At 35.7% G+C, this 17,500-nt stretch overlaps 1 protein-coding gene and 1 non-coding gene across 2 annotated transcripts in view; one reads left to right on the plus strand and one right to left on the minus strand.

Annotated features, from left to right (window-relative positions):
- Nucleotides 1–52, minus strand: part of LOC135172044 (small subunit ribosomal RNA) — a 1,921-nt gene extending 1,869 nt beyond the window's left edge. The window contains exon 1 of the ribosomal RNA XR_010300795.1: nt 1–52. This exon is cut by the window's left edge and continues 1,869 nt beyond it. This is a non-coding gene — a ribosomal RNA (small subunit ribosomal RNA).
- Nucleotides 53–3,136: 3,084 nt separating this feature from the next.
- Nucleotides 3,137–17,500, plus strand: part of LOC135172036 (uncharacterized) — a 17,385-nt gene continuing 3,021 nt past the window's right edge. Inside the window, exons 1-4 of the mRNA XM_064138408.1 lie at nt 3,137–4,487; nt 4,591–6,922; nt 7,079–7,094; nt 7,162–7,271. Of these exons, the coding sequence (XP_063994478.1) occupies nt 3,137–4,487; nt 4,591–6,922; nt 7,079–7,094; nt 7,162–7,271 (3,809 nt within the window). The remainder of the gene's footprint in view (nt 4,488–4,590; nt 6,923–7,078; nt 7,095–7,161; nt 7,272–17,500) is intronic.

Consider the following 17,500-nt stretch of genomic DNA (forward strand, 5'->3'; position numbering starts at 1 on the left):
ATGGCTTAATCTTTGAGACAAGCATATCACTACTGGCAGGATCAACCAGGGAGCTTCGATTTTTTTTCTTTTAAAATATGAAACTCTTTTCATTTTATTAGGTGTTGATATAACACATTTTTTAAATTAAATGTGCAACACATTTTATTTTGTATTTGTTTTATTAACATTAAATACATTTTGAGGTGTTTTGCTGATTTTAATTTCAAACACTTTCCTCTCATCCACATTTGTAAATGTGAAAACATTCATCGTTAGATTTTTAAACGACATGGTTATAAGAAATAACTTTTTTCATTTTGACAACTTTATAATTTTACTTGGAGTGAAGTAAGTTAACGCTCTGTTAAAAAAAAAATGAGTGAAAAAGTAATAATATTATATCCTTTTACACACGAAATATCAAACGCCGTAGCGCGTACCACATAGAGAGTCATTCTGTCTTCGACTTGGACTCGTGGCAATGCTGTGCTATACTATAAGCGAAGTATACTTGGGTATGGGAAGCGAAGCCATTGCCCGACCTAGTATAAAACACGTGCATCAAGAGTCCCGCGTACTTGTACCTGTAGGTCCACTTCGACCGCCTGAACATAGAATATATTGCCCGTTCCATGATTACATTGTCAACCTTTATATGAATAATGTACGGTAATAGACTCGTCTTTACCGACATATAGGGGCATTTTAACGGCTGCCACTTACGGTGGCAGCACTTGCGGTGGGCCCGTCGTCGCACTGGTGGACATGTCGCTGTCGCCGATTGCGGGGCGGGACCCAATAGACGCTTGCGACGGAAAAGCTTTTTTTTGAATGCTCAACAGTTAGTTGGAAAATCCGTGTGAAAGTGTACACAGTGTATTATATCGATCGAAATTTATATCCACCTTTTAACGAACGATCTGTCCCGCAAAGACAATAAACTTGATTGAATCAGTGATCCCGAATGCCATTTCGGATAAATCACGAATAATTTCAACGATTTAACATCCACAAATTATAAAAACACGATCTCGAGATCAGTGGTCCGTAACCGCTTGGTTAGCCACATAAACACTTCACGAACGGTGAAAGTTAATTGTGCATCACAAACTATTAACATAAACAATTGATCAAGCCAAATATCAAAATCATTCTAAATAACCGCGAATTAATTCCAAAATAAAAACTAGTGTGCGTATGTGTGTGTGTGTGTGTTGACGCATAAACTGTCGAATTTGTTGCGTCATTCGCAGTTATCTTTATAAATTAGTTAATAAACTTGGGTTTTTTATGCCGATAGGCTTTTTCCCAATCAAAATATTGTGTTCTTGTTTTACTCATTAATATTCCCTAAAATTTATTACAACCACCATACCACCAAGGGTATGATGGTATTCAACGATTAATCATGGTGCCTCCTGTGAGGTATAATTGCTACCTCCATTAAAAACTGCGAATGGCGTGAAAAATTCGTGCATTAGTGAATAAGGAAAGACAGTTTTTAAAAGAAAGAAGTTCAGCCGAAGCTCAAAAACATTGTGACGTGCATCCGGAGTGATAGCAGCCAACACTTCCGGTGGAAAAACCACCAGCGCGCTCAAGGGGACATCGCTGGTTACCGATCATCTAAAAGATAAGTGATCATCTAAATATCATCTATCTTTATCTATTTGTTATCTTTTTCACAATCAAACACATATTGTAAGAATCAGCGGATTCAACGTGAATTTAATCATTCCTCTCACTCATTTAAATAATATTTAACAAGAAATCGGGAATTTAATTTAATTAAATAACTTATAAATTATTCAACATGGAGCATGCCCCAGAAGAGGAAAAACATTTTACTCATTTGCGGGTGAAATTAAATCTCCTCATTAACCAAATCGAAAAATTAGAAAATTATCTCGACGGTTTGAATGTTGACGCGATAAATGCAAAAGTACGTCTGGATCGTTTAACCTCGTACTATGAAAACGCCGGGAAATACAACGATAAAATATGTGCGAAATATCCCGACGATCCTCTCGTAAACGAGTTCGAGCGAATCGAATCGCGCTATTTTGAACTGGCTAGTGCAATTGAAAAATTGAAACAGAGCGCGCCTCTTCTAAGCTCAACGGCTAATTCCGGAAACATCACGATTACGGAGCGGCAAGAATTACCGAGATTGCCCAAAATTCGCATCCCAATCTTCGATGGAAAACGCGAAAATTGGGCCAACTATAAAAATAAATTTATCGCATTAGTTCACTCGCGATCCGACATTAGCGACGCGATCAAGTGCAGTCAACTCTTTGACTCACTTACCGACAAAGCTCTCGCCAAAGTCAGCCAATTCGATCCTAGTGAAAAGGATTATCCGAAGGCATGGCAAACCCTTTTAGATTTCTACGACCACAAACGTATGGTGGCTGTAGAACATCTACACGCGATTCTGGACCTTCCTCAGGTCCAGAAAATGTCGGCTGACGAGTTATCCGCTTTGATTGATCAAGCTCGTCAGCATCTTCACATTTTGGAAGGCCTCGATGTGCAGGTGAACGATGATCTTGTCGTATGCATCATCGAGCGTTGTCTTCCCCCTGTCCTCCGAAGTCGATGGCAAGACACACTAGAGATGGACACCCTCCCTAAATTGAATGACCTCTTCAAGTTCATTCAGAATGCCATTTTCAAGCAACAAGCTTTCGAACATTCGGCTGCATCTAGCCGAAATCAAATCAATAAAAAACGGGTAGGAGAGAATCTCTCTCAATCATCTCATAAGGTTCCCAAAAGATCCAATACGTTCACTACGTCAGCAACAGTTGAAACCCCTGCAGCATTTTCGAAGTGTCCCAGCTGCAATGAGTCCCATCGCCTTTATAAATGTCCAACGTTCAATGGACTCAGTACTCAGGATCGTTGGAACCTGATCAGAAAGGTTAAGGCTTGTCAGAACTGTTTGTGGATTCATCAGTTCCCTTGTAAAAGTAACCAGCGGTGTAAGAGGTGCAATCGGAATCACCACACGCTGTTACACAATGAGAGAGGTTCTCAACAACAAAAGACTCCAGAACCATCTTCGTCAAACATTGGACATCAATGACTAGCGGTCCAATCGTATGCGTCGGTCGCGTTCCCGTCAGATTCCCAGTTAATGACCACCGCGATGGTCAAACTCATTGATAATCGTGGAAAAACCGTGTTAGCCCGTGCACTTTTAGATTCGTGTTCGACCGTGAATTTAATCACCCAACGTTTTGCGCAATCCCTTCGGTTAAACACCATTAGCTGTTCGGTTAACATCGGCGCGGTAGATGGTTTGTGTACCATTGCAGAAAGGTACAGTCAATTAGAAATACAATCGAATCACAACGACTTTAGACAAAAATTGAATTTTTTAATAGTACCTCAGATCGCAGAGAGGATTCCCAACGAATTATTTCCCCGACAACTATTCGATATCCCCAAAAATCTTAAGCTAGCCGACCCTCAGTTTCATCTACCCAGAGCGGTCGATCTATTAATCGCGTCGAATACAATGTTGTCAGTGCTCTCGGTAGGGCAAATTAAACTCCGTCATAAACACTCTAGCATCGTGATTCAAAAGACCCGATTGGGGTGGATCGTCGCCGGAGGATCCGAAATCGCAACGTCGTCCACTAACTCGCCGTGTAATGTCGTAAAACTCGACAAACTCATCGAACGTTTTTGGGTCATCGAAGACTTCGATCATGACCCAGTTCGATCTCGCGATGAAATCTCGTGCGAGCAACATTATTTGACGCACACCAAACGGGACGTCACGGGTCGCTATATAGTTCGTCTCCCATTCAGAGATTCGAAATTCAGTCTCGGAGAATCTCGCATACAGGCCCTCAAACGGTTTCAGGCGCTAGAACGAAAACTCTCAGCTAAGGCTTCACTGAGACTGGAATACACCAGGGTGATGGAGGAGTACATTTCTCTCGGTCATATGACTCTGTGTGACGAGATCGAGGGGGGATGTTATCTTCCTCACCATGCTGTCATCAAGGAGTCCAGTGAGACCACCAAAGTTCGAGTCGTGTTCGACGCCTCCGCGAAGACTTCTACGGGTATTTCCCTCAACGACACTCTTCTTGTCGGGCCCACGATCCAAAATACCATCTTTGAGCAAGTCCTTCGATTTCGCGTTCATCGGTATGTCATTACGGCTGACATTGAGAAAATGTACCGTCAGATTCTCGTCCATCCGGAAGATCGCCAATTCCAGAAGGTTTTATGGACCCATCACGGCCAACTTCGAACATTCCAGCTAAATACTGTCACTTTCGGGACAGCCTCGGCCCCCTTTCTCGCGGTTCGTACGTTGCAACAGCTTGCTCGGGACGAAGCAGAGCATTTCCCACGCGCTAGCAAACTCTTACTTCGCGATTTTTACGTCGATGATTTTATCTCCGGTGCAGATTCTCTCGATGAACTCCTCACCATCCGGGATGAAATGATAGCATTGTTAGCTCGCGGCGGTTTTAAAATTCGTCAGTGGGCATCCAACCACAGCGCGGTGCTTAATTCCATAGATAAAAAATTCTTCGACCTGGATTGTCTGGTCAGAACCGACCCAATTAAAAAAAACCCTAGGTATCATCTGGGACGCCGAAAGTGACGTCCTTCGATACACCATTGCCCAAGTGAACCCGAATGTTTCCGCAACAAAACGGAAACTCCTCTCTGAACTATCCAAAATTTTCGACCCATTGGGTTTATTAGGTCCCATAACTCTTCTCGCGAAGACCCTCATTCAGGATTGCTGGAAGGCAAAAATCACCTGGGATGAGTCGCTTCCTCAAGATATCCATTCCAAATGGATATCATTAGCATCTCAGCTTCCAAGCCTACACGACGTGGTCTTCTCGCGTCAGATTCTGATCCCGAACGCTGTAAGCATCGAACTTCATGGATTTTGTGATGCGTCCATCAACGGCTACGGAGCCTGTCTATATATTAAATCCCAGGACTCTCAGGGCACTGTCGCGATTAGATTAATCAGCAGTAAATCTCGAGTAGCTCCTCTGAAGGGAGTCACAATTCCGCGTTTAGAACTTTGCGCAGCCTCCGTTCTCAAAAAGCTATATGTCGAGACTAGGGCTCAAATAGAATTTTCGATCAATCAGGTATACTTATGGTCGGATTCCACCATCGTGCTGTGTTGGTTAAAGAAAGCTCCTCATCTTCTGCGTACCTTCGAAGCGAACCGGGTCGCAGATATTCAAACTTTAGGAGATGAGGTTATCTGGAAACACATCCGATCCGAGGATAATCCCGCGGATGCCCTATCCAGGGGACAGATGCCTTTAGAATTTCTAAAAAATACACTCTGGACTACCGGGCCTGAATGGTTAGTCCATGATCAAACACAATGGCCGAATTCAATCTTACCTTCAAATCTCCAAGTTCCGGCATTAAAAAAAGGCGTTTGCCTCCTGGCTGAGGCATCCCCAGAAGCGATATACGCGCGATTTTCCAATTTTGAACGGCTTACACGGGTTATTGCGCGTATCCTCCGATGGAAAAATTCGGAAATTTCGCGTTCGAGCACCCTTTCCATTGAAGACCTCCAAGAAGCCGAGTATCGCATCTTAGCTATGATCCAACGCGAACGATTTTCCAACGAGCTACGAAAGCTAGCCACGACCCACGATTCCAGCGAATCAGTCCGACCGCGTCGAACAGGGACTCCTTTTGATCAATTACATCCCTTCATTGACGATAAGGGAATTCTACGGGTAGGCGGACGCCTTACCCAGTCGGAACTTCCGTTTAATCGGAAACACCCCATTTTACTACCTAGTAAACACCTTGTCACTGATATGCTCATTCGCCGAGTTCATCAGTCAAACTATCACGCCGGGATTCAGACTACCCTGTATATCCTTCGATCCAAATATTGGATTCTCAACGGCAAGGATCAAATCAGGAAAATTGTTCATTCCTGTCTCGAATGCATCCGCCAGAGACCAAAATTTGCCCATGCTCAGATGGCAGATCTCCCAAAATTCCGTGTTAACGAAGCCCCAGCGTTCGCAAAAACAGGCGTCGACTTCTTCGGGCCAATTCTCATCAAAGAGAAAAAGGACCGCAATCGATCTTTTTTAAAGGCATACGGATGCGTTTTTATATGTATGGTGTCGAAGGCAGTTCATATCGAACTCGCCATCGACCTTTCGACAGAAGGCTTTTTAGCAGCCTTCCGTAGATTCGTTAGTAGAAGAGGAGTTCCGGAACACATGTACTCCGATAACGGCACGAACTTCGTCGGAGCGAATCGAGAACTCGACGAATTATACAGTCTTATTTCTAACCCCGAATTCGAAGACACTGTAGGCGCGTACGCGACGTCTAAACGTATCCGTTGGCACTTTAACCCACCATTATCTCCCCATTTCGGCGGGATTTGGGAGGCAGCCGTAAAGAGTTTCAAACATCATTTGAAACGTGTCTTAAAAGATCATAAATTAACGTATGAGCAATTAAATACTTTCTTAATAGAAATCGAAGCGATATTAAATTCCCGACCATTGTGTGCTCTTTCGGCTGATCCCAATGATCCCATAGCTATAACCCCAGCACATTTGCTCATTGGTCGTCCCTTCAATCAATTACCCGAACGATCTTTTTCCTCAGTTGCAGTTAATCGCTTGTCCATTTATAATTTCATCACCAAGGCCAAACAGGACTTTTGGAATAAATGGCACAAGGAGTATCTGCACGAACTGCAAACTCGTCACAAGTGGCAGGATTCCACAGCTGAGCTCCAGGTGGGGTCAGTGGTGCTTTTGATGGATGATCACCTTACTTGTGCTCGATGGCCATTGGGAGTTATCACTGAGGTGTTTCCTGGCAATGACGGAGTCGCCCGGGTGGCCACCATCAGGACCACCAATGGAACGTTTAAGCGCAACATCACCAGATTGTGCATGTTGCCGATAACTTAGTTTTAAGTTGTAGCGATCATTTATATGCGTCGTGAGGCAGTTCGATGAAGATTGACCCACGACAGAACTTACACATTCCTCATTATACGTTTTTTCACTGCTACGCAACTGTTCAGTGAACATTCGTTTCGCAGCTTCCCCCGGGAGTATGTACGGTAATAGACTCGTCTTTACCGACATATAGGGGCATTTTAACGGCTGCCACTTACGGTGGCAGCACTTGCGGTGGGCCCGTCGTCGCACTGGTGGACATGTCGCTGTCGCCGATTGCGGGGCGGGACCCAATAGACGCTTGCGACGGAAAAGCTTTTTTTTGAATGCTCAACAGTTAGTTGGAAAATCCGTGTGAAAGTGTACACAGTGTATTATATCGATCGAAATTTATATCCACCTTTTAACGAACGATCTGTCCCGCAAAGACAATAAACTTGATTGAATCAGTGATCCCGAATGCCATTTCGGATAAATCACGAATAATTTCAACGATTTAACATCCACAAATTATAAAAACACGATCTCGAGATCAGTGGTCCGTAACCGCTTGGTTAGCCACATAAACACTTCACGAACGGTGAAAGTTAATTGTGCATCACAAACTATTAACATAAACAATTGATCAAGCCAAATATCAAAATCATTCTAAATAACCGCGAATTAATTCCAAAATAAAAACTAGTGTGCGTATGTGTGTGTGTGTGTGTTGACGCATAAACTGTCGAATTTGTTGCGTCATTCGCAGTTATCTTTATAAATTAGTTAATAAACTTGGGTTTTTTATGCCGATAGGCTTTTTCCCAATCAAAATATTGTGTTCTTGTTTTACTCATTAATATTCCCTAAAATTTATTACAACCACCATACCACCAAGGGTATGATGGTATTCAACGATTAATCAAATAAATATTGAATAATAAATTAATTATATATAAAAGGGAATTTAATATAATTGTGTGCATTCAATTATATACAAATATATATTTTTTTTTAATTAAAAATCCTGTGATGCTATTTTTGCATACCAACAAAAATAGCATCAACATTTAAGTCATCATTAAAAATTAATAATATCGGTTACTTGATAATTTATACATCAGTTATACAGGTTTTATTTTAATTTTGTACATTTAAATATATGAATATATATTTTTTTCAATTAAAAATTCTGTGATGCTATTTTTGCATACCAACAAAAATAGCATCAACGTTTCAAGTCATCATTAAAAATTAATAATATCGGTTACTTGATAAATTATAAATTAGTTACATAGAATTTATTTTTATTTTAGGCATTCAATTATATATGAATATATATTTTTTTCAATGAAAAATTCTGTGATGCTATTTTTGCATACCAACAAAAATAGGATCAACGTTCCAAGACATCATTGAAAATTAATAATATCGGTTACTTGATAAATTATAAATTAGTTACATAGAATTTATTTTTATTTTAGGCATTCAATTATATATGAATATATATTTTTTTCAATGAAAAATTCTGTGATGCTATTTTTGCATACCAACAAAAATAGGATCAACGTTCCAAGACATCATTGAAAATTAATAATATCGGTTACTTGATAAATTATAAATTAGTTACATAGAATTTATTTTTATTTTAGGCATTCAATTATATATGAATATATATTTTTTTCAATGAAAAATTCTGTGATGCTATTTTTGCATACCAACAAAAATAGGATCAACGTTCCAAGACATCATTGAAAATTAATAATATCGGTTACTTGATAAATTATAAATTAGTTACATAGAATTTATTTTTATTTTAGGCATTCAATTATATATGAATATATATTTTTTTCAATGAAAAATTCTGTGATGCTATTTTTGCATACCAACAAAAATAGGATCAACGTTCCAAGACATCATTGAAAATTAATAATATCGGTTACTTGATAAATTATAAATTAGTTACATAGAATTTATTTTTATTTTAGGCATTCAATTATATATGAATATATATTTTTTTCAATGAAAAATTCTGTGATGCTATTTTTGCATACCAACAAAAATAGGATCAACGTTCCAAGACATCATTGAAAATTAATAATATCGGTTACTTGATAAATTATAAATTAGTTACATAGAATTTATTTTTATTTTAGGCATTCAATTATATATGAATATATATTTTTTTCAATGACAAATTCTGTGATGCTATTTTTGCATACCAACAAAAATAGGATCAACGTTCCAAGACATCATTGAAAATTAATAATATCGGTTACTTGATAAATTATAAATTAGTTACATAGAATTTATTTTTATTTTAGGCATTCAATTATATATGAATATATATTTTTTTCAATGAAAAATTCTGTGATGCTATTTTTGCATACCAACAAAAATAGATTCAACGTTCCAAGACATCATTGAAAATTAATAATATCGGTTACTTGATAAAATATAAATTAGTTGTATAGAATTTATTTTTATTTTAGGCATTCAATTATATATGAATATATATTTTTTTCAATGAAAAATTCTGTGATGCTATTTTTGCATACCAACAAAAATAGGATCAACGTTCCAAGACATCATTGAAAATTAATAATGTCGGTTACTTGATAAAATATAAATTAGTTGTATAGAATTTAGTTTCATTTTATGCATTCAATTATATATGAATATATATTTTTTTTAATTAAAAATTCTGTGATGCTATTTTTGCATACCAACAAAAATAGGATCAACGTTCCAAGACATCATTGAAAATTAATAATATCGGTTACTTGATAAATTATAAATTAGTTACATAGAATTTATTTTTATTTTAGGCATTCAATTATATATGAATATATATTTTTTTCAATGAAAAATTCTGTGATGCTATTTTTGCATACCAACAAAAATAGGATCAACGTTCCAAGACATCATTGAAAATTAATAATATCGGTTACTTGATAAATTATAAATTAGTTACATAGAATTTATTTTTATTTTAGGCATTCAATTATATATGAATATATATTTTTTTCAATGAAAAATTCTGTGATGCTATTTTTGCATACCAACAAAAATAGCATCAACGTTCCAAGACATCATTGAAAATTAATAATATCGGTTACTTGATAAAATATAAATTAGTTGTATAGAATTTATTTTTATTTTAGGCATTCAATTATATATGAATATATATTTTTTTCAATGAAAAATTCTGTGATGCTATTTTTGCATACCAACAAAAATAGGATCAACGTTCCAAGACATCATTGAAAATTAATAATATCGGTTACTTGATAAAATATAAATTAGTTGTATAGAATTTAGTTTCATTTTATGCATTCAATTATATATGAATATATATTTTTTTCAATTAAAAATTCTGTGATGCTATTTTTGCATACCAACAAAAATAGCATCAACTTTTCAAGTCATCACTAAAAATTAATAATATCGGTTACCTGATAAATTATAAATTAGTTATATAGAATTTAGTTTAATTTTATGCATTCAATTATATATGAATATAATTTTTTTCAATTAAAAATTCTGTGATGCTATTTTTGCATACCAACAAAAATAGCATCAACGTTCCAAGACATCATTGAAAATTAATAATATCGGTTACTTGATAAACTATAAAATAGTTGTATAGAATTTAGTTTAATTTTATGGATTCAATTATATATGAATATATATTTTTTTCAATGAAAAATTCTGTGATGCTATTTTTGCATACCAACAAAAATAGGATCAACGTTCCAAGACATCATTGAAAATTAATAATATCGGTTACTTGATAAATTATAAATTAGTTACATAGAATTTATTTTTATTTTAGGCATTCAATTATATATGAATATATATTTTTTTCAATGAAAAATTCTGTGATGCTATTTTTGCATACCAACAAAAATAGGATCAACGTTCCAAGACATCATTGAAAATTAATAATATCGGTTACTTGATAAATTATAAATTAGTTACATAGAATTTATTTTTATTTTAGGCATTCAATTATATATGAATATATATTTTTTTCAATGAAAAATTCTGTGATGCTATTTTTGCATACCAACAAAAATAGGATCAACGTTCCAAGACATCATTGAAAATTAATAATATCGGTTACTTGATAAATTATAAATTAGTTACATAGAATTTATTTTTATTTTAGGCATTCAATTATATATGAATATATATTTTTTTCAATGAAAAATTCTGTGATGCTATTTTTGCATACCAACAAAAATAGCATCAACGTTCCAAGACATCATTGAAAATTAATAATATCGGTTACTTGATAAAATATATATTAGTTGTATAGAATTTATTTTTATTTTAGGCATTCAATTATATATGAATATATATTTTTTTCAATGAAAAATTCTGTGATGCTATTTTTGCATACCAACAAAAATAGGATCAACGTTCCAAGACATCATTGAAAATTAATAATATCGGTTACTTGATAAAATATAAATTAGTTGTATAGAATTTAGTTTCATTTTATGCATTCAATTATATATGAATATATATTTTTTTCAATTAAAAATTCTGTGATGCTATTTTTGCATACCAACAAAAATAGCATCAACTTTTCAAGTCATCACTAAAAATTAATAATATCGGTTACCTGATAAATTATAAATTAGTTATATAGAATTTAGTTTAATTTTATGCATTCACTTATATATGAATATAATTTTTTTCAATTAAAAATTCTGTGATGCTATTTTTGCATACCGACAAAAATAGCATCAAGCAAAAATATCACTTATTTTTCCAATTTTCGACTTGTAGAACGATCAAGTATACTATTCTTTGGATTCTAAGTTTTTTTTCAAGTGATTATTTTCAAAGTTGGGAAAAATGAAAAATTATTCTAAGTCCCCATTCGTAGTTCTTTTTGATTCGTATTGCTTCGGCGCAAAGTAGGTAGGGACACTTATGGATTTCTCAATTTTTGGATAGGGACAGCCGGATAGCCGTCATTCAGCATAAAAGCTATTGTTATATGCATAGTTTGATATGAGGAATGGGAATTGATTGAAATTTTCACCCGCCAATTGCCGGCTGGCCTGATTTTAAGGTTTGAGAATCTTGACAACGATTTTGCATACCGACAAAAATAGCATCAAGCAAAAATATCACTTATTTTTCCAATTTTCGACTTGTAGAACGATCAAGTATACTATTCTTTGGATTCTAAGATTTTTTTCAAGTGATTATTTTCAAAGTTGGGAAAAATGAAAAATTATTCTAAGTCCCCATTCGTAGTTCTTTTTGATTCGTATTGCTTCGGCGCAAAGTAGGTAGGGACACTTATGGATTTCTCAATTTTTGGATAGGGACAGCCGGATAGCCGTCATTCAGCATAAAAGCTATTGTTATATGCATAGTTTGATATGAGGAATGGGAATTGATTGAAATTTTCACCCGCCAATTGCCGGCTGGCCTGATTTTAAGGTTTGAGAATCTTGACAACGATTTTGCATACCGACAAAAATAGCATCAAGCAAAAATATCACTTATTTTTCCAATTTTCGACTTGTAGAACGATCAAGTATACTATTCTTTGGATTCTAAGATTTTTTTCAAGTGATTATTTTCAAAGTTGGGAAAAATGAAAAATTATTCTAAGTCCCCATTCGTAGTTCTTTTTGATTCGTATTGCTTCGGCGCAAAGTAGGTAGGGACACTTATGGATTTCTCAATTTTTGGATAGGGACAGCCGGATAGCCGTCATTCAGCATAAAAGCTATTGTTATATGCATAGTTTGATATGAGGAATGGGAATTGATTGAAATTTTCACCCGCCAATTGCCGGCTGGCCTGATTTTAAGGTTTGAGAATCTTGACAACGATTTTGCATACCGACAAAAATAGCATCAAGCAAAAATATCACTTATTTTTCCAATTTTCGACTTGTAGAACGATCAAGTATACTATTCTTTGGATTCTAAGATTTTTTTCAAGTGATTATTTTCAAAGTTGGGAAAAATGAAAAATTATTCTAAGTCCCCATTCGTAGTTCTTTTTGATTCGTATTGCTTCGGCGCAAAGTAGGTAGGGACACTTATGGATTTCTCAATTTTTGGATAGGGACAGCCGGATAGCCGTCATTCAGCATAAAAGCTATTGTTATATGCATAGTTTGATATGAGGAATGGGAATTGATTGAAATTTTCACCCGCCAATTGCCGGCTGGCCTGATTTTAAGGTTTGAGAATCTTGACAACGATTTTGCATACCGACAAAAATAGCATCAAGCAAAAATATCACTTATTTTTCCAATTTTCGACTTGTAGAACGATCAAGTATACTATTCTTTGGATTCTAAGATTTTTTTCAAGTGATTATTTTCAAAGTTGGGAAAAATGAAAAATTATTCTAAGTCCCCATTCGTAGTTCTTTTTGATTCGTATTGCTTCGGCGCAAAGTAGGTAGGGACACTTATGGATTTCTCAATTTTTGGATAGGGACAGCCGGATAGCCGTCATTCAGCATAAAAGCTATTGTTATATGCATAGTTTGATATGAGGAATGGGAATTGATTGAAATTTTCACCCGCCAATTGCCGGCTGGCCTGATTTTAAGGTTTGAGAATCTTGACAACGATTTTGCATACCGACAAAAATAGCATCAAGCAAAAATATCACTTATTTTTCCAATTTTCGACTTGTAGAACGATCAAGTATACTATTCTTTGGATTCTAAGATTTTTTTCAAGTGATTATTTTCAAAGTTGGGAAAAATGAAAAATTATTCTAAGTCCCCATTCGTAGTTCTTTTTGATTCGTATTGCTTCGGCGCAAAGTAGGTAGGGACACTTATGGATTTCTCAATTTTTGGATAGGGACAGCCGGATAGCCGTCATTCAGCATAAAAGCTATTGTTATATGCATAGTTTGATATGAGGAATGGGAATTGATTGAAATTTTCACCCGCCAATTGCCGGCTGGCCTGATTTTAAGGTTTGAGAATCTTGACAACGATTTTGCATACCGACAAAAATAGCATCAAGCAAAAATATCACTTATTTTTCCAATTTTCGACTTGTAGAACGATCAAGTATACTATTCTTTGGATTCTAAGATTTTTTTCAAGTGATTATTTTCAAAGTTGGGAAAAATGAAAAATTATTCTAAGTCCCCATTCGTAGTTCTTTTTGATTCGTATTGCTTCGGCGCAAAGTAGGTAGGGACACTTATGGATTTCTCAATTTTTGGATAGGGACAGCCGGATAGCCGTCATTCAGCATAAAAGCTATTGTTATATGCATAGTTTGATATGAGGAATGGGAATTGATTGAAATTTTCACCCGCCAATTGCCGGCTGGCCTGATTTTAAGGTTTGAGAATCTTGACAACGATTTTGCATACCGACAAAAATAGCATCAAGCAAAAATATCACTTATTTTTCCAATTTTCGACTTGTAGAACGATCAAGTATACTATTCTTTGGATTCTAAGATTTTTTTCAAGTGATTATTTTCAAAGTTGGGAAAAATGAAAAATTATTCTAAGTCCCCATTCGTAGTTCTTTTTGATTCGTATTGCTTCGGCGCAAAGTAGGTAGGGACACTTATGGATTTCTCAATTTTTGGATAGGGACAGCCGGATAGCCGTCATTCAGCATAAAAGCTATTGTTATATGCATAGTTTGATATGAGGAATGGGAATTGATTGAAATTTTCACCCGCCAATTGCCGGCTGGCCTGATTTTAAGGTTTGAGAATCTTGACAACGATTTTGCATACCGACAAAAATAGCATCAAGCAAAAATATCACTTATTTTTCCAATTTTCGACTTGTAGAACGATCAAGTATACTATTCTTTGGATTCTAAGATTTTTTTCAAGTGATTATTTTCAAAGTTGGGAAAAATGAAAAATTATTCTAAGTCCCCATTCGTAGTTCTTTTTGATTCGTATTGCTTCGGCGCAAAGTAGGTAGGGACACTTATGGATTTCTCAATTTTTGGATAGGGACAGCCGGATAGCCGTCATTCAGCATAAAAGCTATTGTTATATGCATAGTTTGATATGAGGAATGGGAATTGATTGAAATTTTCACCCGCCAATTGCCGGCTGGCCTGATTTTAAGGTTTGAGAATCTTGACAACGATTTTGCATACCGACAAAAATAGCATCAAGCAAAAATATCACTTATTTTTCCAATTTTCGACTTGTAGAACGATCAAGTATACTATTCTTTGGATTCTAAGATTTTTTTCAAGTGATTATTTTCAAAGTTGGGAAAAATGAAAAATTATTCTAAGTCCCCATTCGTAGTTCTTTTTGATTCGTATTGCTTCGGCGCAAAGTAGGTAGGGACACTTATGGATTTCTCAATTTTTGGATAGGGACAGCCGGATAGCCGTCATTCAGCATAAAAGCTATTGTTATATGCATAGTTTGATATGAGGAATGGGAATTGATTGAAATTTTCACCCGCCAATTGCCGGCTGGCCTGATTTTAAGGTTTGAGAATCTTGAAAACGATTTTGCATACCGACAAAAATAGCATCAAGCAAAAATATCACTTATTTTTCCAATTTTCGACTTGTAGAACGATCAAGTATACTATTCTTTGGATTCTAAGATTTTTTTCAAGTGATTATTTTCAAAGTTGGGAAAAATGAAAAATTATTCTAAGTCCCCATTCGTAGTTCTTTTTGATTCGTATTGCTTCGGCGCAAAGTAGGTAGGGACACTTATGGATTTCTCAATTTTTGGATAGGGACAGCCGGATAGCCGTCATTCAGCATAAAAGCTATTGTTATATGCATAGTTTGATATGAGGAATGGGAATTGATTGAAATTTTCACCCGCCAATTGCCGGCTGGCCTGATTTTAAGGTTTGAGAATCTTGACAACGATTTTGCATACCGACAAAAATAGCATCAAGCAAAAATATCACTTATTTTTCCAATTTTCGACTTGTAGAACGATCAAGTATACTATTCTTTGGATTCTAAGATTTTTTTCAAGTGATTATTTTCAAAGTTGGGAAAAATGAAAAATTATTCTAAGTCCCCATTCGTAGTTCTTTTTGATTCGTATTGCTTCGGCGCAAAGTAGGTAGGGACACTTATGGATTTCTCAATTTTTGGATAGGGACAGCCGGATAGCCGTCATTCAGCATAAAAGCTATTGTTATATGCATAGTTTGATATGAGGAATGGGAATTGATTGAAATTTTCACCCGCCAATTGCCGGCTGGCCTGATTTTAAGGTTTGAGAATCTTGACAACGATTTTGCATACCGACAAAAATAGCATCAAGCAAAAATATCACTTATTTTTCCAATTTTCGACTTGTAGAACGATCAAGTATACTATTCTTTGGATTCTAAGATTTTTTTCAAGTGATTATTTTCAAAGTTGGGAAAAATGAAAAATTATTCTAAGTCCCCATTCGTAGTTCTTTTTGATTCGTATTGCTTCGGCGCAAAGTAGGTAGGGACACTTATGGATTTCTCAATTTTTGGATAGGGACAGCCGGATAGCCGTCATTCAGCATAAAAGCTATTGTTATATGCATAGTTTGATGTGAGGAATGGGAATTGATTGAAATTTTCACCCGCCAATTGCCGGCTGGCCTGATTTTAAGGTTTGAGAATCTTGACAACGATTTTGCATACCGACAAAAATAGCATCAAGCAAAAATATCACTTATTTTTCCAATTTTCGACTTGTAGAACGATCAAGTATACTATTCTTTGGATTCTAAGATTTTTTTCAAGTGATTATTTTCAAAGTTGGGAAAAATGAAAAATTATTCTAAGTCCCCATTCGTAGTTCTTTTTGATTCGTATTGCTTCGGCGCAAAGTAGGTAGGGACACTTATGGATTTCTCAATTTTTGGATAGGGACAGCCGGATAGCCGTCATTCAGCATAAAAGCTATTGTTATATGCATAGTTTGATATGAGGAATGGGAATTGATTGAAATTTTCACCCGCCAATTGCCGGCTGGCCTGATTTTAAGGTTTGAGAATCTTGACAACGATTTTGCATACCGACAAAAATAGCATCAAGCAAAAATATCACTTATTTTTCCAATTTTCGACTTGTAGAACGATCAAGTATACTATTCTTTGGATTCTAAGATTTTTTTCAAGTGATTATTTTCAAAGTTGGGAAAAATGAAAAATTATTCTAAGTCCCCATTCGTAGTTCTTTTTGATTCGTATTGCTTCGGCGCAAAGTAGGTAGGGACACTTATGGATTTCTCAATTTTTGGATAGGGACAGCCGGATAGCCGTCATTCAGCATAAAAGCTATTGTTATATGCATAGTTTGATGTGAGGAATGGGAATTGATTGAAATTTTCACCCGCCAATTGCCGGCTGGCCTGATTTTAAGGTTTGAGAATCTTGACAACGATTTTGCATACCGACAAAAATAGCATCAAGCAAAAATATCACTTATTTTTCCAATTTTCGACTTGTAGAACGATCAAGTATACTATTCTTTGGATTCTAAGATTTTTTTCAAGTGATTATTTTCAAAGTTGGGAAAAATGAAAAATTATTCTAAGTCCCCATTCGTAGTTCTTTTTGATTCGTATTGCTTCGGCGCAAAGTA

Source organism: Diachasmimorpha longicaudata, unplaced genomic scaffold, assembly GCF_034640455.1.
Source record: "Diachasmimorpha longicaudata isolate KC_UGA_2023 unplaced genomic scaffold, iyDiaLong2 ctg00000143.1, whole genome shotgun sequence".
In the NCBI taxonomy this organism is placed as follows: domain Eukaryota; kingdom Metazoa; phylum Arthropoda; class Insecta; order Hymenoptera; family Braconidae; genus Diachasmimorpha; species Diachasmimorpha longicaudata.